This window comes from Oncorhynchus masou, chromosome 12, assembly GCF_036934945.1.
Source record: "Oncorhynchus masou masou isolate Uvic2021 chromosome 12, UVic_Omas_1.1, whole genome shotgun sequence".
NCBI lineage: Eukaryota > Metazoa > Chordata > Actinopteri > Salmoniformes > Salmonidae > Oncorhynchus > Oncorhynchus masou.
This window is the reverse complement of record NC_088223.1, coordinates 62138042-62159587: the sequence shown is the minus strand read 5'-3', so window position 1 is coordinate 62159587 and position 21546 is coordinate 62138042. Positions and strand designations below refer to the sequence as shown.

Below are 21546 nucleotides of genomic sequence, written 5' to 3'. Positions count from 1 at the left end.
ACAGCTGATGCCTCTCGAACTCTACAACACAACTAGAATCCACCACTACCCAACTGGGTTCTTGCCGTAAGCTCTGGACCTTTGCATCGGATCATCACTGCTAGCTAGCTGCTACTGAGTGCTATTGTGGCTGACGCCCCTGTCCCGAAGCTAGCACCAGTTAGCCGCGAGCCAGGCGCATCTCCCAGCTAGCAAACAAAATTACTACAGCTACAATACCTCTTTCGCCAACTGGCCTGGACCCTTTGTCAACACGGAGCCCACCGTTCCACCAGGACTGGTCTGCTGATGTAACTCCATCCGTTGTGCCCGCAACAGGCCTTTGCCGGACGTCGGAGCAGACTTCTACTAGCCCCGGCCTGCTAACTTTGAACGCCGTGTCTCTCGCTTGCTAGCGTAGCAACAACTACCCAGCGGCTTCCGTTGCATCTATTGCTGTTCACTAGACCCTATGATCACTCTACAACATAATTGATGCCTGCTGGACTGTTCATTAATCACGGTACTCCATTTTTTTTTCTGTCGACCCCAGCCTCGAACTCAGGCCATGTGTGTAGTTAACTTACCCTCTCTGCCCATTCATCGCCATTTTACCTGTTGTTGTTGTCTTAGCTGATTAGCTGTTGTTGTCTTACCTGTTGTTGTCTTAGCTAGCTCTCCTAATCAACACCTGTGATTGCTTTATGCCTCACTTTATGTCTCAAATGTCAATATGCCTTGTATACTGTTATTTAGGATAGTTATCATTGTTTTAGTTTATTTTCTGAGCTCCTAGTCCCACTCAACATGCCTCAGATACCTCCTTTGTCCCACCTATGTGTTGACCTCACCCAGCATAACTGCGTCCAGAGATGCAACCTCTCTTATCGTCACTCACTGCCTGGGTTTACCACCACTGTACCTGCACTCTACCATACCCCTGTCTGTACATTACACCCTGAACCTATCCTAACACACCCAGAAATATGCTCTTTTTATTCTCTGTCCCCAACGCACTAGACGTCCAGTTTTGATAGGCTTTAGCCGTACCCTCGTCCTACTCCTCCTCTGTTCCTCAGGTGATGTGGAGGTTAACCCAGGCCCTGCGAGTCCCCAGGCGCTCTCATTTGTTGACTTCTGTAACCAAATAAGCCTTGGTTTCATGCATGTTAACATCAGAAGCCTCCTCCCTAAGTTTGTTTTACTCACTGCTTTAGCACACTCCGCCAACCCTGATGTCCTTACCGTGTCTGAATCCTGGCTTAGGAAGGCCACCAAAATATTCTGAGATTTCCATCCCCAACTACAACATTGTCCATCAAGATAGAACTGCCAAAGGGGGAGTTTTTGCAATCTACTGAAGAGATAGCCTGCAAAGTTCTGTCATACCTTCCAGGTCTATGCCCAAACAGTTCGAGCTTCTAATTTTAAAAATGAATCTTTCCAGGAATAAGTCTCTCACGGTTGCCGCCTGTTATAGACCCCCCTCAGCTCCCAGCTGTGCCCTGAACACCATATGTGAATTGATTGCCTCCCATCTATCTTCAGAGTTCGTTCTGTTAGGTGATCTAAACTGGGATATGCTTAACACACCGGCAGTCCTACAATCTAAGCTAGATGCCCTCAGTCTCACACAAATTATCAAGGAACCCATCAGGTACAACCCTAAATCTGTAAACATGGGCACCCTCATAGATATTATCCTGACCAACTTGCCCTCCAAATACACCTCTGCTGTTTTCAATCAGGATCTCAGCAATCACTGCCTGCATCCGCTATGGGTCCGCGGTCAAACGACCACCCCTCATCACCGTCAAACTCTCCCTAAAACACTTCTGCAAGCAGGCGTTTCTAAATCGACCTGGCCCGGGTATCCTGGAAGGATATTGACCTCCTCCCGTCAATTGAGCATGCCTGGTCATTCTTTAAAACTAATTTCCTCACCATCTTAAATAAGCATGCCCCTTTCAAAAAATGTAGAACTAAGAACAGATATAACCCTTGGTTCACTCCAGACCTGACTGCCCTCGACCAGCACAAAAACATCCTGTGGTGGACTGCATGAGCATCGAACAGTCCCCACGATATGCAACTTTTCAGGGAAGTCAGGAACCAATTCATGCAGTCAGTCAGAAAAGGCTAGCTTTTTCAAACAGAAATTTGCTCCAAAAAGCTTTGGGACACTGTAAAGTCCATGGAGAATAAGAGCACCTCCTCCCAGCTGCCAACTGCTAGACGTTCACCGATAAATCCACGATAATCGAGAATTTCATTAAGCATTTCTTTACGGCTGGCCACGCTTTCCTCCTGGCTACCCCAACCCCGGCCAACAGCTCCCCCCCCCGCCGCAGCTACTTGCCCAAGCCTCCCCAGCTTCTCCTTCACCCATATCCAGATAGCAGATGTTCTGAAAGAGCTGCAAAACCTGGACCCGTACAAATCAGCTGGGCTAGACAATCTGGACCCTCTCTTCCTAAAATTATCCGCCGCCATTGTTGCAACCCCTATTATCAGTCTGTTCAACCTCTCTTTCATATCGTCCGAGATCCCTAAAGATTGGAAAGCTGCCGCGGTCATCCCCCTATTCAAAGGGGGTTACACCCTAAACCCAAACTGTCTTCAAAAGCCAAGTCAATAAACAGATCACTGACCATTTCGGATCCCACGTACCTTCTCCTCTGTGCAATCCGGTTTCCGAGCTGGTCACGGGTGCACCTCAGCCACGCTGAAGGTCCTAAACGATATCATAACTAACATAGAAAAAAGACAGTACTGTGCAGCCGTCTTCATCGACCTGGCCAAGGCTTTCGACTCTGTCAATCACTGTATTCTTATTGGCAGACTCAACAGCCTTGTTTTCTCAAATGACTGCCTCGCCTGGTTCACCAACTACTTATCAGACAGAGTTCAGTGTGTCAAATTGGAGGGTCTGTTGTCCGGACCCCTGGCAGTCTCTATGGGTGTACCACAGGGTTCAATTCTTGGGCCAACTCTTTTCTCTGTATATATCAACAATGTCGCTCTTGCTGCGGGTGAATTCCCTGATCCACCTCTACGCAGATGATACCATTCTGTATACATCTGGCCCTTCTTTGGACACTGTGTTAACTAACCTCCAAACGAGCTTCAATGCCATACAACACTCCTTCCGTGGCCTCCAACTGCTCTTAAACGCTAGTAAAACTAAATGCATGCTTTTCAACCGTTTGCTGCCCGCACCCGAGCGACAAAATTAAATCTATAATCGGCATCCCATTTCACAACAAAGCCTCCTTCACTCCTTATCTCAGCTCACTGGTCACGATGACAACACCGTAGCATACGCTCCAGCAGGTATATCTTACTGGTCATCCCCAAAGCCAACACCTACTTTGGCCGCCTTTCCTTCCAGCTCTCTGCTGCCAATGACTGGAACGAATTGCGCAGAAAAAGAAAAAAATAATAATAATCATAAAAATCGCTGAAGCCGGAGACTTATATGTCTCTCACGAACTTTAAACATCAGCTATCTGAGCAGCTAACTGTTCGCTGCAGCTGTACATCTGTCAATAGCCCATCCAATTTACCTACCTCATCCCCATATTGTTTTTATTTACTTTTCTGCTCCTTTGCACACCAGTATTTCTACTTGCCCATCATCATCTGCACATCCATCACTCCAGTGTTAATTTGCTAAATTGTAATTACTGCGCCACTATGGCCTTTTATTGCCTTACCTCCTCATGCCATTTGCACACACTGTATATAGACATTTTTTTCTCTATTGTGTTATTGACTGTAAGCTTGTTTATTCCATGTGTAACTTGGCCAGGTCGCAGTTGTAAATGAAAACTTGTTCTCAACTAGCCTACCTGGTTAAATAAAGGTGAAATAAAAAAATAAAAAATAGGATGTAATTCAGAGTGTACAGAGCCTGAGATGTCCAACACAGAGGCTGGAGAGTAGGATCTGATGGTTCACGGTGTTGAGGGTAGTGGATAGATCTAGGAGGATGAGAACAGAGGAGAGAGTGTCCGCTTTAGCAGAGTGGAGAGCCTCTTTTACACAGAGGTGAGCGGTTTCAGCTGTGTGAGCCTTGACTGGTTAGGGTCAAGAAGATAGTTCTGAGGGAGATAATGAGAGAGATAATGAGAGAATTGGTCAGAGACAGCACACTCAAGTGTTTTGGAAAGAAAAAAAAGAAGGGTTGGTGGTCTGTCGTTGACATCAGAGGGGTCGAGTATTGGTTTCTTGAGGAGGGGAGAACTCTGGCCATCTTTAAGTCAGAGAGGGTGCAGCCAGTGGTCAGGGATGAGATGAGGGAAGTGAGGAATGGAGGTCTCCAAAGATGGTCTGGAGAAGAGAGGAGGGGGTGGGGTCAAGGTGGTAGGTTGTTGGGCAGCCGGACATCGCTAGTCGCAGAATTTCATCTGGAGAGACAGGGGAGAGGTCAAGGTGTAGAGAAGTTCTGTATGAGTGGGAACAGTGAATGAGGAGCGGTTGTTGTCAACTTTTTTTTCAAAGTGGTGGACAGTCGTCCGAAGAGAGGGAGGAGTAAAAGGTGGTTGATTAAGGAGGGAGCACAAAGCAAAGAAGAGTTTCCCAGGGTTGGAGGAAGAAGCTTGAAATGTAGTTATAGAAAACAGCTTTAGCAGTAGATACAGAGGAATAGAAGGTAGAGAGGAGGGAGTTGAAGGATGATAGGTCCTCCTGAAGTTTAGTTTTCCTCCATTTCCGTTCAGAATATGCTTAGGTTATAACGAGTGTACTAATATAAGTCTAACATCCCGGCAACTTTGAGAAAAGACACATTATATCGTATTTGTCCCTGTTGGAATTCAAGACGAGCTATGCATATTCATGAAGTCGATGAATTTGAAATACCATCAAATTTAGGCGGTTGATGCAATGCCCATCATCGAATATTCAACACCCCTCATCTTTATAGCCGAGTTGTGCCCGTTGTTCACATGTGCATCTGCCCTCTCACTGACTAGAATGGTCCCACCTGATCTCGCCTGCCTTCCACCTTTGAGGACACATATTCCATTGTTAGAGCGGTCACTTGACCATCATGTCAATATAATGGATCATCTATGACCATACCCCTCTGACGGTTATGGGGTAGTTTTGGTGGGGATACGTCAGGCGGTGTGGGTGGAGCTACGTGCTGCCTGACCACCAGGGTTGGGGTGAACTCTAAGGCAAAGTGGCCTAATCAATCCTGGAATAAGGAGGCATGAAACTCCGTATGAATATTTTTGTGATCATTCGAAGTTGGTTAGTCACATGACTGCAAGGTGTGTCTTCAAATTGAAGAGTGTTTTTTTTAACTTTCTCTGAAGACACTGTATGTTTGCAAGGTCAGAATGGATGTGCAATAGTAGTGGTATACTAGTAAACAAAGGACAAACCCCACTGCTCTTCAGTCCCTTAAAGGATTCACAATGGTTATACCGTATGATTCACTTCACTGACCCTCCTGTTTTTGACTTTGTTATGAACCCACCAAACCAAATATGGCCTGTTGTGAAACCAGCTCATTTTACAAAGCCAGGCAGTGGAAAAACATTTCAATTTATGCTTTTTTGTATGTCTAAAAATTGTACATTCTCCAAGTGATTTGTATTATTTTATATCGGCAACGGTCATCATCGATCTTGATTAATGCTTGAAAAAATGCATGATATAAAGACTGAGTGGGTAGTCTGTCTGTATACCACAGTATGACGCTGGCTCACACAAATCTCAGTGAGGGGCCTAAGCTGGCTGTGCTGCCGTTAGAGCTGTGTGGCCTGATGTAATAAAGGGCTGATTGATTAGAGGAGAGGAGGTGGTGTGTGTGTGTGTGTGTGTGTGTGTGTGTGTGTGTGTGTGTGTGTGTGTGTGTGTGTGTGTGTGTGTGTGTGTGTGTGTGTGTGTGTGTGTGTGTGTGTGTGTGTGTGTGTGTGTGCGTGCATGCGTGCGAGATGTAAGGGCACAGATGCCACTGTTTTTGTTTTAGATTGAGTGTCATTAATTCATTCACAACCCTCCTTCCGTATACTCCGGTGAGGATAAGAAAAGATATCAGCAAATCGCTCTAAAACGCCGGGGGTAAATTAGTGAGTGTAAAACAAAGTGAGGTTTAAAGACCATGGTATTGACTAATAGATACTGAACAGTATTTGCTGTGCACACATCTCTTGATGTATAGATGTAAATAAATAAAGATAATTTATAGATAGTGTAGTGAGATAGATAGTTAGACTCCATCCATGCATTACCTTGAATTTATAGGCGTTTCTGTTAAACAGGTTCATGCTATAAGAGGGAAAGCTTTTAGTCTGATTAGATTGACGAGAGGGGAACAATAGCCATCACTTAACTCCACAACTACCCCCATCACCCTAGCCACATATCCAAACACTTCACTTCCTCTGAAGGACTCAATTGGACCCATTTGGAGTTGCACTTGATATAGTAGATGATAGATTGTGATAAAACCTCAATTCATACAGATTTAGTTGAGGATAGGGGTTGTATACAGTTAGATCTAAAGCACTAAATAAAACAGAAATATCATATTTCATTTTAGCATAAAAGCAACAAGGTGAAGAGAAAAGCTGATGATACAGTAGATCTGTGAATAATGCCACTTCCCTGAAGCAAGACGAGAGAGCACAACACATTCATGTTAATGCTCCACGTGAAGCTATATTACGAGATCAAGTGTCATATAAAGTAGTATCTAGTATGTGTCTGTGATAACTACAGGCTGAGGAATCACTGGGCCGTGTGTGTGAATTTTGTGACGGATCTACATTGAACAAAAATATAAACGCAACTTGTAAAGTGTTGGTCACATGTTTCATGAGCTGAAATAAATTATCCCTGAAAAATGTTATGCAATCATTTGTTTACATCCCTGTGATTGAGCATTTCTCCTTTGCCAAGATAATCCACCCACCTGACAGGTGTGGCAGATCAAGAGGCTGATTAAACAGCTTGTGCTGGGGACAATAAAAGGCCAATAAAATATGCAGTTTAATCACAAGTGTCTAAAGTTGAGGGCATGTGCAATTGGCATGCTGACTGCAGGAATGCCCACCAGAGCCGTTTCCAAGTAATTGGAGGGATATTTCTCTACCATAAGCCGTCTCCAATGTCATTTTAGGGAATTTGGCAGTACGTCCAACTGGCCTCATAACCACAGACCAGGTTAACCTCTCCAGCCCAGGACCTCCACATCCGTCTTATTCACCTGCCGGATTGTCTGAACCCAGAAACCCGGACAGCTGGTGAAACTGACGGTCAGAAACCGTCTCAGGAAGACTTATCTGTGTGCTCATCATCCTCACCATTCTAGCGACATGGCGGATGAGATAGCAAAAGCTAAGGTTGCCCAGCCCGGCGGTGATACAATCTTCGGCAAAATCATTCGCAAGGAGAATCCTGCAAAAACATGACTGCAGTTCGGCTTCATAACCAACTTCCGTGGACAAATGTTCCCCTTTCATGTCCACTGGCATGCTGGAGAAGTGCTCTCTTCAGGGATGAATCCTGGTTTCAACTGTACTGGGCAGATGGCAGACAGCGTGAATGCCGTTCTGTTTGCAAGCGGTTTGCTGATGTCAACGGTGTGAACAGAGTGTCCCATTGTGGCGGTGGGGTTAAGGTATGGGCAGAAATAAGCTACGGACAATGAACACAATTATATTTTATCGATGGCAATTTACATGCACAGAGATACCGTGACCAGATCCTGAGGCACATTGTCGTGCCAGTTCATCTGCAGCCATCACCTCATGTTTCAGCATGATAATGCACAGCCCCATGTTGCAAGGATCTGTACACAATTACTAGAAATTGAAAATGTCCCTGTTCTTCCCTCCTGCATACTCACCAGACATGTCACAAATTGAGCATGTTTGAGATGCCCTGGATCGACGTGTACGACAGCGTGTTCCAGTTCCCGGCAATATCCAGCAACTTCGCACAGCCATTGAAGGACGAGTGGGACAACATCCCACAGGCCACAATAAAGGCCTGATCAACTCTATGCGAAGGAGATGTGTCACACTGCATGAGGCAAATGGTGGTCACGCCAGATACTGACCGGTTTTCTGACCCATGCCCCTACTTTTTTTAAGGTAAACTATATACAAAAGTATGTGGACACCCCTTCAAATGAGTAGACTTGGCTATTTCAGCCACACCCGTTACTGATAAGTGTATACAATAGAGCAAAATGCCATGCAATCTCCATAGACAAACATTGACAGTAGAATGGCCTTACTGGAGGCCTCAGTGACTTTCAATGTGGCACCGTCATAAGATGCCACCTTTCCAACAAGTCAGATCGTCAAATTTCAGCTCTGCTAGAGCTGCCCTAGTCAACTGTATGTGCTGTTATTGTCAGGTGGAAACGTCTAGGAGCAAGAACGGCTCAGCCGCAAAGTGGTAGGCCACACAAGCTCACAGGACGGGACCGTCGAGTGCTGAAGCGTGTAAAAATGGTCTGTCCTCGGTTGCAACACCCACTATTGAGTTCCAAACTGCCTCTGGAAGCAAAGTTAGCACAAGAACTGTTCGTCCGGAGCTTCATGAAATGGGTTTCCATGGCCGAGCAGCCGCACACAATACAATGACATTCTAGACAATTTTGTGCTTCCAACTTTGTGGCAACAGTTCGGGGAAGGCCCTTTTCTGTTTCAGCATAACAATGCCCACATGCACAAAGCGAGGTCCATACAGAAATAGTTTGTCGAAATCGGTGTGAAAGAACTTGACTGGCCTGCAAAGAGCCTCAACCCCATCGAACACCTTTGGGATGAATTGGAACACTGACTGCGAGCCAGTCCTAATCGCCCAAAATCAGTGCCTGACCTCACTACTGCTCGTGGCTGAATAGAAGCAAGTCCCTGCAGCAATGTTCCAACATCTAGTGGAAAGCCTTCCCAGAAGAGTGGAGGCTGTTATAGTTAGGATTTTGGACTGAGATGTTCGACAAGCAGGTGTCCACATACACTACTTTACCAAAAGTATATGTGATCAACAGATGTATATCTGTATTCCCAGTCATGTGAAATCCATAGATTAAGGCCTAATTTATTTATTTTAATTGACTGATTTCCTTATTGGAACTGTAACTCAGTGAAATCTTTGAAATTGTTGCGTTCATATTTTTGTTCAGTATATACAGTGCCTTGCGAAAGTATTCGGCCCCCTTGAACTTTGCAACCTTTTGCCACATTTCAGGCTTCAAACATAAAGATATAAAACTGTATTTTTTTGTGAAGAATCAACAACAAGTGGGACACAATCATGAAGTGGAACGACATTTATTGGATAAAACAGCTCGAGCTCAGTAAGGTTGGATGGAGAGCATTTGTGAACAGCAGTTTTCAGTTCTTTCCACAGATTCTCAATTGGATTCAGGTCTGGACTTTGACTTGGCCATTCTAACACCTGGATATGTTTATTTTTGAATCATTCCATTGTAGACTTTGCTTTATGTTTTGGATCATTGTCTTGTTGGAAGACAAATCTCCGTCCCAGTCTCAGGTCTTTTGCAGACTCCATCAGGTTTTCTTCCAGAATGGTCCTGTATTTGGCTCCATCCATCTTCCCATCAATTTTAACCATCTTCCCTGTCCCTGCTGAAGAAAAGCAGGCCCAAACCATGATGCTGCCACCACCATGTTTGACAGTGGAGATGGTGTGTTCAGGGTGATGAGCTGTGTTGCTTTTACGCCAAACATAACGTTTTGCATTGTTGCCAAAAAGTTCAATTTTGGTTTCATCTGACCAGAGCACCTTCTTCCACATGTTTGGTGTGTCTCCCAGGTGGCTTGTGGCAAACTTTAAACTACACTTTTTATGGATATCTTTAAGAAATGGCTTTCTTCTTGCCACTCTTCCATAAAGGCCAGATTTGTGCAATATACGACTGATTGTTGTCCAATGGACAGAGTCTCCCACCTCAGCTGTAGATCTCTGCAGTTCATCCAGAGTGATCATGGGCCTCTTGGCTGCATCTCTGATCAGTCTTCTCCTTGTATGAGCTGAAAGTATAGAGGGACGGCCAGGTCTTGGTAGATTTGCAGTGGTCTGATACTCCTTCCATTTCAATATTATCACTTGCACAGTGCTCCTTGGGATATTTAAAGCTTGGGAAATCTTTTTGTATCCAAATCCGGCTTTAAACTTCTTCACAACAGTATCTCGGACCTGCCTGGTGTGTTCCTTGTTCTTCATGATGCTCTCTACGCTTTTAACGGACCTCTGACACTATCACAGTGCAGGTGCATTTATACTGAGACTTGATTACACACAGGTGGATTGTATTTATCATCATTAGTCATTTAGGTCAACATTGGATCATTCAGAGATCCTCACTGAACTTCTGGAGAGAGTTTGCTGCACTGAAAGTAAAGGGGCTGAATAATTTTGCACGCCCAATTTTTCAGTTTTTGATTTGTTAAAAAAGTTTGAAATATCCAATAAATGTCGTTCCACTTCATGATTGTGTCCCACTTTTTGTTGATTCTTCACAAAAAAATACAGTTTTATATCTTTATGTTTGAAGCCTGAAATGTGGCAAAAGGTTGCAAAGTTCAAGGGGGCCGAATACTTTCGCAAGGCACTGTATATGAAGGCGTCTGCATTGATCATGTGATTCACTGGTGACTATCCCATCCCTCCTGCCCTGTCTCCCCAGGTTGAATCTACGGCTTACCCTCAGAGTGGTGGGACAGTGTGAGCAGGCTGACGCAGGAGGCTCCAATCCCAGATCCAAAGACAGTGATGCGACCCGGGTCTCCTCCAAAATAGCCGATGTTCTTGCTGATCCAACGCAGGGCTTGGATCTGGTCCAGGAGTCCATAGTTCCCTTTAGCTGCCTGGTCACCTGTACTGAGGAACCCTGGAATATACAGAGGAAGATATTAGTGTTATTTAGGTGATTTCTTTAACACTTATCTGTGGTTCAGCATACCATACCATCATTCTTCTCCTCTGCCTCCACAAACCTCTTCTGTTCCTGACACCATTGACCCTTCTCATAAGGACACTCTCGCTGCACGGCTCCTTGAGTTGCAACCTGTCCTTTTCTCCACTATGCTGTGTGTATTGAGGCAGTCTACCTTGGGGCAGAGCCAAGAGAGCACCAGTATCAATCACGGAGAGGGGGGCAGGCCCTTTCCGCCCCTCGCACAGAGATAGATGAAGTGTCACTCCTACAAGAAAGACTCTCGACCTTGGCTGTGACTCCTGCATCCCCTCTTATTTAAAATCATATAGGCTGCCAAAAGCGCTCAATCTCTCCGCAGGTTAGATAAATTCACCTAAAAAAACTGATTGAAGCAGTGTTTTGGAATATTGTAGCTTGTATACGACCTGTCACAACCATTGGCCCTCTGACGGAGGACATTACATTTTTGCAATTCTAATCTTACTCCCATCAATACAATATCAACATACTAAAACATACCCTGCCTTCATAACCTGGGATTATACATCAGGAGAAAATGAGTCATATAGCAAGTCATAGAAATGTAACAAATTCAAACTCTGGTGGGAGATCCATAGAATAACATATTAGAACTCTAACTTAAATAGGATCTCTGTGGGGAGATCAACGTTATGAGAGGAACATTTATCAATCCTATGCCAGGACTGTATGTACTCCTCAAGGCTGAAATTAATGTCCACAAACACCATTCAGAGACAGTAAGAGAATCTCATCACCTAGTATTCCGACCCTGTAGTTGAGAGTGATGACGATGACATTCCCATAGCTGGCCAGCACACTCCCATCAATCATATTCCCTGTCCCCTCCATGTATGATCCTCCATGGATGTAGACCATCACGGGCCTAGCCTCAGTGTCCCGAATGTCTGCAGAGAGAATCAGCCATTTACGCTTTGTACAGTAAAGCTTTAAAGACAAGGTAATGCAATGCAACATCAGAATACTGTAACCCCTCCCAGAATCTAGACTCAGCAACATTTACACCACTAAAGCTGAAGGTAAGCTCAAGGTAATGGCATCGATTTTAGCAGATGTGCTTGGGTGATTAAGGTCGTGGTTGTGACAAACCAATGGAGACAAGAATGTAAAGCAAGGATACTCATCATACAGGCCCAACAGGGAATGTGCAGTAGAAAAATAAAAAAAAACAATATTATGTCAAGCTCACTCTTTTACCCCCACAAAATTGTGTTCATACTTGAGCCATTTACAACTATTTTATTATTAGCAATACTTTTTACACATGTAGTATCCCTAAAGTTTATCTGGTTCATACTATATTTGCTCACTGTGTGTTCAACAGAGCATGCTGCTTCAGGCATTGCATGTGTCATATTAGTGGTTCAATTACAGTACCCAACTTACTTTGCATCGAAAACAACAATTAGATCTAGTTGGTCAGAACAATGCATATGACCTGAATTATAAAGTTCCATGTCAATGTGAGAGGAGTGGGTTGCCATAAAACAACAAACGACACAAATCTCCTACACCACAGTCAATCTCCTGAATAGCACAGTATGTAGTGAATAGTAATAGCTTCATCCACATGAGTCCCTCGTACAGTCTTCCCATGAGACCCACAGAGTATAGTGGAGGAGACTTTGAGATAAGATGCAGTTGGTTATAGACATCACAGTCTGTGATCCCTAGAAGACACAGCAAAATTGTAACTTTTTCACACATGAAGAGGTACTGTATGTGTACATTTATTGCACTCACGTTCAATTTATAGTGCTGAAAAAAATTAGCTCTTTGTTGATTGGCCATGGGAATGAAACTCTGTTCCTGGAGAGCCAGGAGCTTTAACCGACCTGTAAGATCAGGTGTGATGAATTTAGTCAATCACTTAACTGACCAACTGAGCTAATTGATCAGTGCAGTGATTGACTAAATTCAACACACCTGGGCCCAGATTCACAAAACCTTCTTAATAATACTTTTATTTTTAACTGCCATTTCCCCCCTTAACTAAAGACTTGAGAAGAAAGTTAAGCAAAGTTGCTATTCCTCAAAAAGGTTATTGGAAAATGTATTGCGCTATTTCTTATGTTTCTCCTTAAAGCAAAACGTTATTGGAAATGTTATTTTTTCCAAGATAGCTAAACTCTTGTCTTAAACTCAGGGCAGTGAGAGAAAAAGCTCATAAAAGCAAATTAACATGTTTAATTCACTCACAAACTTCATCTGAAAGTTTCAGTATTGATTATTTTAAACCTAAGAACCTAAACCTAAGATCATGTTTTAGAACAGTAATCTCATTAAGAAATATGCTAACATGATTGCCATTGCTAGCTAGATAGCTACCTAAAATGACACAGTCACCAGGAGTACGTTGTTTCCTCTGACACATTGGTGCGGCTTGCTTGGCTGGGTTGTGATTCAGAGGACGCACGCCTCTCCCGAGTCCATATGGGATTTGCAGCGACATGACTAACTACCAATGGGGAGAAATAATATTTACAATTGTTAAAAAATAAAATACGTGTTTTGTGAATCTGGGCCCTGGTCTTCCAGGTGGTTAAAGCCAAATCCTGCATACCCTGTGGATCTCCAGGAACATGGTTGACTTCCCCTGAGACAAGAAATAACCCATACAATAACCCATTGTACAAATGGAGTACAGTACATTTGGGATCAATGACAAATTGACCAGCATACCTACATTTACCTTCAGGGGGCTGTTAGAGGGCGAAATCCGTATCAAGTGTCCCCCAAAAAATCCATGACACCAAAAATACTGCAGATATGATATGGATGTCCAGATCAAATCAATTAAGAGTGAAATAGCGAAGGCGCTGAGAAAATCAAGTGACTTGATATTGACTTTGCATGTAAACTGATAAACTACGGTTGAACTACTTCTGAGGTGTAAAAGGTTTGTCAAGAAATCGAAGATGAAGGTCTGTGGAAATGTCAAAAATCAAAAAGTTGTGTATTAAACTTTGAGCACAAAAAAATACCTTCACTGTCACTGTGAGAGAAATCCGCTCCTTGACTCTTGATTTGGGTCCCTAGGATTCACATGAGGGAGGAAAAAAACAAGAAAGAACAAGAGAATTCAAAAATAACACGATTGACCGCCAAGGAAGATAGTGATATCCAATCAGTGTCTCAGAAAATCAGTCCAAAATTGCATTACTGTAAAAAGAACGAAGCATGTCCGTTCTTTAAGCAGAGAGAGGAAATATGATCTAGTCTCCTTTTCCTTGTCTTGTTAAGAAAAAAAACTAGGCTGTTTACATATTGTACCAACAGCAACTTGTTGAAGTCAATAGGTTGATTTGTTTTCAAATTAAATAAAAAATCATATTGTATTCAAATAAACATGTCATGGGTGGATGTTAATGTGTGGAATAATCTTACTCTCAGAAAAACACTTAATCTCTGAACACATACACATGCACACACACCTCTGTCTGACATTTATTGGTCTCTACTGGGTTTAACTTTCAAAGACGATGAGGCTGTGATTTTGGCTTTGAGCCAACTCCCAAGTCACTCTGCTCCTTTAAATTCCTTTGTTAGCTTACATACCTTCTTCTCTACATACTTTCTTGTTGGGTTTTCTGGCACATTCCTTGGATATTCTTTTGACTGAAAAATGAATGAGACTACAAAATAACAGAAGCCTCTGAAAAAGGTAAGAAACATGCAGGAACCCAACCAACCAGGTCCACTTCTCATCACCTTAGGAATGAAAGGGAGGTAGTGAGATAGGGGGTTAGATATATTCATAAAATAAAACAATAAGCATAATGAATTCACATGCACTCGGTCTATAGATTGTGTGAGCCCTAATACTGTCCAAAACAATGAAGTAACGGAAATTTGTTTATCAATCACAATAGTGTTCACTGGAGATCAGGCAGCTCTGATGTTGTCCAGTTAATATTGATCAACAGATCCATAGCATACAAATATAGAAATGTATTGCACCTCAGATTCTTATACTGTTAAGGTGCTCACATTGTAAACAGACATCTAGTGCACAAGACTAAATATTTAATCAGCCTAACATTCTGAATCTCATTTATCACACCTATTGACCTATTCCCAGTAGTTAGGTTAGGAAATGCTGTAGGCTATATTCTGACTTTAAATGACGTTGTCTGACACATTAATAGGTTTTATATCAGTGTGTGAATGCATTTTCCTCTTACAGAACACAAGGAAGGGAGGCAACACGTAAGCAGTGAAGAAGAGTTGATGACATGACTTTGGAGGGGAAAAGATCTTGGGCTGGCACAAATGGGATGCACAATGAGAACTGCTGCATGCTCAAAACACGATCATCGCAAGGTGACAGCAAGGCCAATACAGTAAACATGGATTGTCCCTTTGGTCCATTTTACCCATTCCACTCACCATCCTCTGTTGGAACATAGATGTTTAAATACAAACAGTCCTCGTTCTGATCCTGAATGTAATTGGCCACTGTGTCCAGGTTATAGGTGAACCATATGGGCATCATGATCTCAGGCACTGTGTTGCGGATGTTCTGAGGGCACACTGGTGTGAAGTGGGTAGCATTCTTGATCCCTGACCAGGAGGAGGGCTGCTCTGGGGGCGTGAAGCGCTTCTCCCCAATGGGAGGGGCAGCGTACGGCACCCCAAGGTACTGGTCAACGGGTTTAAGGACCTCACCTGGCACTGCGACCCGGAGGCCCCTCAGCTTCCCAAACTGGGTGTTCACAGTTGGGTTGAAGTTCTGGCTGGTCGCCACTGTGAATTGCCAGTAGGAACATAACATCCACATTAAAAGAACACGGCGGGCAGTGATGGTTGCGGTTCCTCTATGATTTGATAGGTGTGCAGGCAACCGATGGTGCCTGAACTCTGCCAACCACATGGTCTGGGCAAATGAGTGCCTCTGCACCACGCCAATGTACACTCAAGTGTCCTCTCAATCCTTATAACCTACTGTATTCCACTCAACCAGGCATTGCTCAACCTGCCCTGGGCTCCAATTGTTACTAAAAACAAATAAACAAAGGCCAGGTATTCACTCATCTCCAGCTTCAACTCTCATTGATGTTCAGAACCCAGAGCTGCAAACAAGAGAGACAAATGTTCAGGTGAGCAAACATCGAAATCAGCGTTTCAACAAAAAAGTGTGGGTTGCTGACTGCAATGCCGCTGAGTATTTTGATGGGACTATGTTGCCAGATTAATTGAAAACTAGGGCTATTAAATATATAGTGCTAGAGTAGCTCATCATTCGTATGCTTACACAGAAGATTGGCTCCCTGTAGAAAACCCACACAATCATTTCAAAGCAATCTAATCACTTGGGAGAACTCAAGGGACCATTTGAACACACTATGGTGGTGAGTGAGTGGTAGTGTTGTCTGTAATCCATCAGAATGTGAATGTAAATATATGCAAATGTTAATATCACAAAGAACATACTCATTGCCCTCAATTGTCTTTATATCTCACAACGATTTCGCCAGGGATAAGTTTACTCTACAAAGAGACAATATAATTTCCAGCATGTTTGGTGTTAACACATCTTCATGATTCTAGTGTGGGCTGATATTACCATGGGGAGAGGATTTGAACTATCTGAAAAAGCATCTGCATCAATGTAGGCGGAATGCTGTGTATGCTGCAATGCATCTGGAAGTGAGGGCTTTAAGTGTACTGTACGTTCACTTTGTATCAGAAATGTTTTTTTTAAAGCCACTACATTAACAATGTTTGTTCTGGGTTCTTCAGTATTAAAGCATTAACGACACTGATGTAACTGTTAAGCTGTGATGGAAGTACAGTGCCATATCATCACATTCTTTCTCCTTCGTATACGTTTAGATTAGCGATAGGCAACTGCCGGCACGCAGCCCCCCTTTTGAAAGGCCTCGGATCAATTTTTGGAGCTCAGTCGGGGTCTCAATTTACTGTTAAGAGTTAGAATAGTAGAATACACAAGGTGCAATTTTGACATTTGGCTGTGCATCAGCAGTTTTCTCCTCTTATGTCAGTCACTGATAGCTGCCATGGGAGAATTGAGTGAATAACATTTTTTAGATAGCCGTCCGCTAGACTAACCTAGCAATCTAAACTTAGTAATCATGGTCAAATTAGCACCCATTAATTTTGTTAGTTAGTCTCACTCAGATATCATTAAAAACTGCAAAGAATTCTCTCTCCACCCAAAATGTGTAGAATTGCAGCAAACTTCCTTTAAAACTAAAACATTTCACCTACGACCCATGGCAAAGTGTGTAGAATTGCACAAAATCAACTCTAACATGTAACAAATTTCTGTCCGCAGGCAAGAGGGTGGCTGCTAAAATGTTTTGCTCGCAATGTGGTGGATGTGGTTAGGCAGACCCAGGGGAAACTGTGGCCCCTCATGATGAATTCAGCTTTTTTGTGGTCCCCATCAAAGTCTCCCTGGTTAAGATCCACAACAGCATGGCAACAACAACCCTTCAGTAACAGCTAATATAATCGTATGAAAATAGTGCAACAACAGTGTTGCAGAGCCACAGGCAGTAGAAACAGAGAGTAATGAGCCTCCTGGGTCATTGGGCTGGGTACTTGCTGGTCAATATGGATGACTCCAAGAACAAGCTTGTTTCCCTAAAATCAATTTCCTTAGCGTGTACTGATAGAGCTGCATATTGAGTCGCCTGAGAGTCAAAACTACTCTTTGCTGGAATGAACAGAGATTGAGTCCTCTAACTCTTTAAAAGTGTAAGAGTTGTGTTGTGAAAACATAACAGCAACAGCTTTAGAAAAGACCAATAGAAAAGGGTACATGTAGGCCCATGTGTGTTCATGTGTCTGAGGGTGGGGGGGTAGTCAACATGTCTATTGTGCCTCATTATCACCCATATAGGTCATGTTTCTCTTTTTTCTTTTCAACTTGTGCAATGATTGCAATATATTGCACAATGTATTGATAGAGAAAAAAGGCTAAAGGTTGACAAAGTAATCCTTGGCTACTTATTCTTTGAGCAGGTTAAGTATTACTTCAGCTATTAATTAGGAAGCCAGTCAAAGCTGAAGAGGTGTATTCCCTCAACACATTGGATTGTGTTTAGACCAGCAGGGGAGATGGAAGAGGCTTTGCGACGAGACAGGAATACGAATAGATTACAACTCCACTGTCTGTTGTAAGACCTATCTGATGCGCCTAGATTGAAAATAAACACATTATCCCGAGTTCTCATCATCCTTAGATTGAAACCATCACTTCAAAATACTGACATGTCAGCCTTTAATTTAGCACGGTCGCAACATGTCCTTTTTCGTGAGCTGTGCGCAATTCTCAGTCCCAATAAAAAAGGCTATTGATTCACAAAATACAGAGTGAACTTGGACAATGGTAATTTCCCAGTGCACTTGAATGGTCATGGCAGGCCATTGGTTTTATGCATTCGAATAGTAAAATATGCCCAATGCATACAATTAACCACAAGTTAGCTACACTCACAACAGGTGTGTTAAGGTCACGAATATAGGCTACAAATGTTGCAATTATGGGCCAAAACTGGACAACAAATATATTTATGAATTTGTAAGCATTTTCAACAACAACATGATTTCGGGCCGTTATTGCGGCTACAGGCCCAATAATGTTATCAGTAGCTCTATAGGCTATGCCAGTCATAAGCACCATTACAACTACAACCCAAAGGACAACTTATTATAACTCTATACGGGGGTCTAATTGGACACACAACATGCTTTGACATCTCTCCTAAATTGGTATGAATAAATCCCAATTGTGTCAAGGTAGCAGCAGCCTGTGACCATTGGCAGAATGGTGATGGGTAAAAGATAACGAGAGTACGGCGTGAAGCAGTCTCTCGCTCCTCTGAGGTGCTCTTGCTAAATCCGGCGCCCTTTTGCAAATTATTAATCAGTGGTAATCATTTCAAATCGTTTAGTCTAACTCGTTTTAATGTAAAAACTAAAGCATGCACAGTTAAATGTCCAAATAATAATAACGTCACTGTACACCACTTTGAAGGTGAGCTGGTGGCATCGATTCGCCAGTGATGTAGGTAGGCAACGATGCGTTAAAATTTCAGAGTGAATAAGAGACTGAAAACCAGACGTTAAGACAAAAGACGAAGCCACTTCCATGCTCCTCCAAATCTCCAACTAAACACCAAGGATGCGGTAGATTAGCCTAATAAAACGTCGCAACTGTTTAACCTAATTATCACACGCAAAACATCTCATTAACACCCATAATATATTTCAATTCAGTTTAAACGTACTACAATTAAACATCACATCACATGAAAAGAAACAGCCCCGATCCTGCTATGTGGTGCACCAAGATCTTGCCAAACCTTCATCTCATGGAAATGGGAATTTTCGACTCACCTGCTCTACCGGAGACTCCTCTTCATCCCTGGCTTGCTCTTCTCTCCATCGTTTTCATGGCACTGCAATGATGATCACAATTATTTTTATTTTTTAAATAAAATCGAATGTAAATATTTTGCTTTCAATTCATATGTTCTATTTAGTATTCTTGATTAAAATTAATATCTTAGCCCTCTCGTTATGTGCGCGCGCAGCTCGTTCACGACGGCAAGGTCAGGAGCCCCCACTGCCTTGCGCGTTCCTAGGCAACGATGGGGATACGCGTGAGCGTAATAAGAAAAGGGGATGTATTTGTAACTTGGTCTAATCAAAATGATGCATATTTTATTATAATGATTAGGCTATTCAGTATATAACGCATCAGGTAGCCTATGGCTTTCCCTGGGTACTTTGTGTAACGAAAGACAGTGATGCAGACTCAGGTCTCATCTAAATTTAAAATTATGTTATGTGTGTGATAAGCATAACCGATGCTCACTACGGATAGGCCCATAGAATTAGGAATTAAAATACTAATAATTGAATAGGATCTCTATGGATAGACATATAGTCTGCATTCTTCTTGACAATCCAATGGAAATCATTTGAAAACATTCTGCACATTCTGCTAAAACCATCTCAATGCTTTAATGGAAAAATGGTGCAGGTATTGAATAAGGAAGTTTGTTTTAATAGAAATACAATTAAAGGTTTTCACATGAGAATGGTCTAATATAGACAAATTAATTGTAGCCTAGTAAATGGTGAATAGTTGTAAAATAAGTTCCAAGCAAGAATAGGCCTCAGTAATAGGCCTCAGTAAAAAGCGCTCAGCATCACCCACCCAAACACACAACTCCCTATTTGTAATATCTGGTACTGATGCTAAATTGCCACTTGAGTAGGAAACGATGTTTTACAATCACAAGAATTCTTCCTAGGAGAGTAATTTCACCTTTAGGCTCACATAGATGACAGTTTTGCAAAGCCAGATGAAAGAGAAATGCCGTCTCTTTTTTTCAAAATGTACTATATGTTACGATTTGCCAGACGTATGATATGTTATGAACTCTATCTAAGTGGCTAGGTGGCTAACGTTAGCTAGCTGGCTAATGTTTGTTTGGCCAGGGGTTAGGGTTAATTTTAGGAGTTAGGTTAAAGGGTTAGGGTAAGGTTATAAACAACGTTTGCAATGTTTACATCTTCACCACGCTGATCCTCAACACTGGGGCCCCACAAGGGTGCGTTCGCACCCCTCTCCTGTACTCCCTGTTCACCCATGACTGTGTGGCCATGCACGCTTCCAACTCAATCATCAAGTTTACAGATGACACTACAGTGGTAGGCCTGATTACCAACAACGACGAGACGGCCTACAGGGAGAAGGTGAGGGCCTTCGAAGTGTAGTGTCAGGAAAATAACTTCTCACTTAACGTCAACAAAACAAAGGAGATTATTGTGGACTTCAGGAAACAGCAGAGGGTGCCCCCCCCCATCCACATCGACGGGAGAGTAGTGGAGAAGGTGGAAAGTTTTAAGTTCCTCGGTGTACACATCATGGACAAATTGAAATGGTCCACCCACACAGACAGTGTGGTGAAGAAGGCGCAGCAGCGCCTCTTCAAACTCAGGAGGCTTAAGAAATTTGGCTTGTCACCGAAAACACTCACAAACTTTTACAGATGCACAATCGAGAGCATCCTGTAGGGCTGTATCACCGCCTGGTACAGCAACTGCTCCGCCCACAACCGTAAGGCTTTCCAGAAGGTAGTGCAGTCTGCACAACGCATCACCGGGGGCAAACTACCTGCCCTCCAGGACACCTACAACAGCTGATGTCACAGGAAGGTAAAAAAGATCATCAAGGACAACAACTACCGAGCCACTGCATGTTCACCCCGCTATCATCCAGAAGGCGAGGTCAGTACAGGTGCATCAAAGCTGGGACCAAGAGACTGAAAAACAGCTTCTATCTCAAGGCCATCAGACTGTTAAACAGCCATCACTAACATTGAGTGGCTGCTGCCAACATACAGGCTCAAATCTCTTGCCACTTTAATAAATGTAATAAATGGATTTAATAAAAGGTATCACTAGTCACTTTAAATAAAACCACTTTAATAATGTTTACATATCCTACATTACTCATTCATATGTATATACTGTATTCTATACCATCTACTGCATCTTGCCTATGCCACTCGGCCATCTCTCATCCATATATTTATATGTACATATTCTTATTA

At 42.9% G+C, this 21546-nt stretch overlaps 1 protein-coding gene across 1 annotated transcript in view; it reads right to left on the bottom strand.

The window, feature by feature from the left end:
* Nucleotides 1-19360, bottom strand: part of LOC135550592 (neuroligin-3-like) — a 31610-nt gene extending 12250 nt beyond the window's left edge. Inside the window, exons 1-4 of the mRNA XM_064981541.1 lie at nt 19319-19360; nt 15341-16023; nt 11689-11838; nt 10679-10864 (exon numbers count right to left, since the gene is read on the bottom strand). Of these exons, the coding sequence (XP_064837613.1) occupies nt 10679-10864; nt 11689-11838; nt 15341-15824 (820 nt within the window). The 5' untranslated portion in view covers nt 15825-16023; nt 19319-19360. The remainder of the gene's footprint in view (nt 1-10678; nt 10865-11688; nt 11839-15340; nt 16024-19318) is intronic.
* Between the last annotated feature and the right edge of the window lie 2186 nt (nt 19361-21546).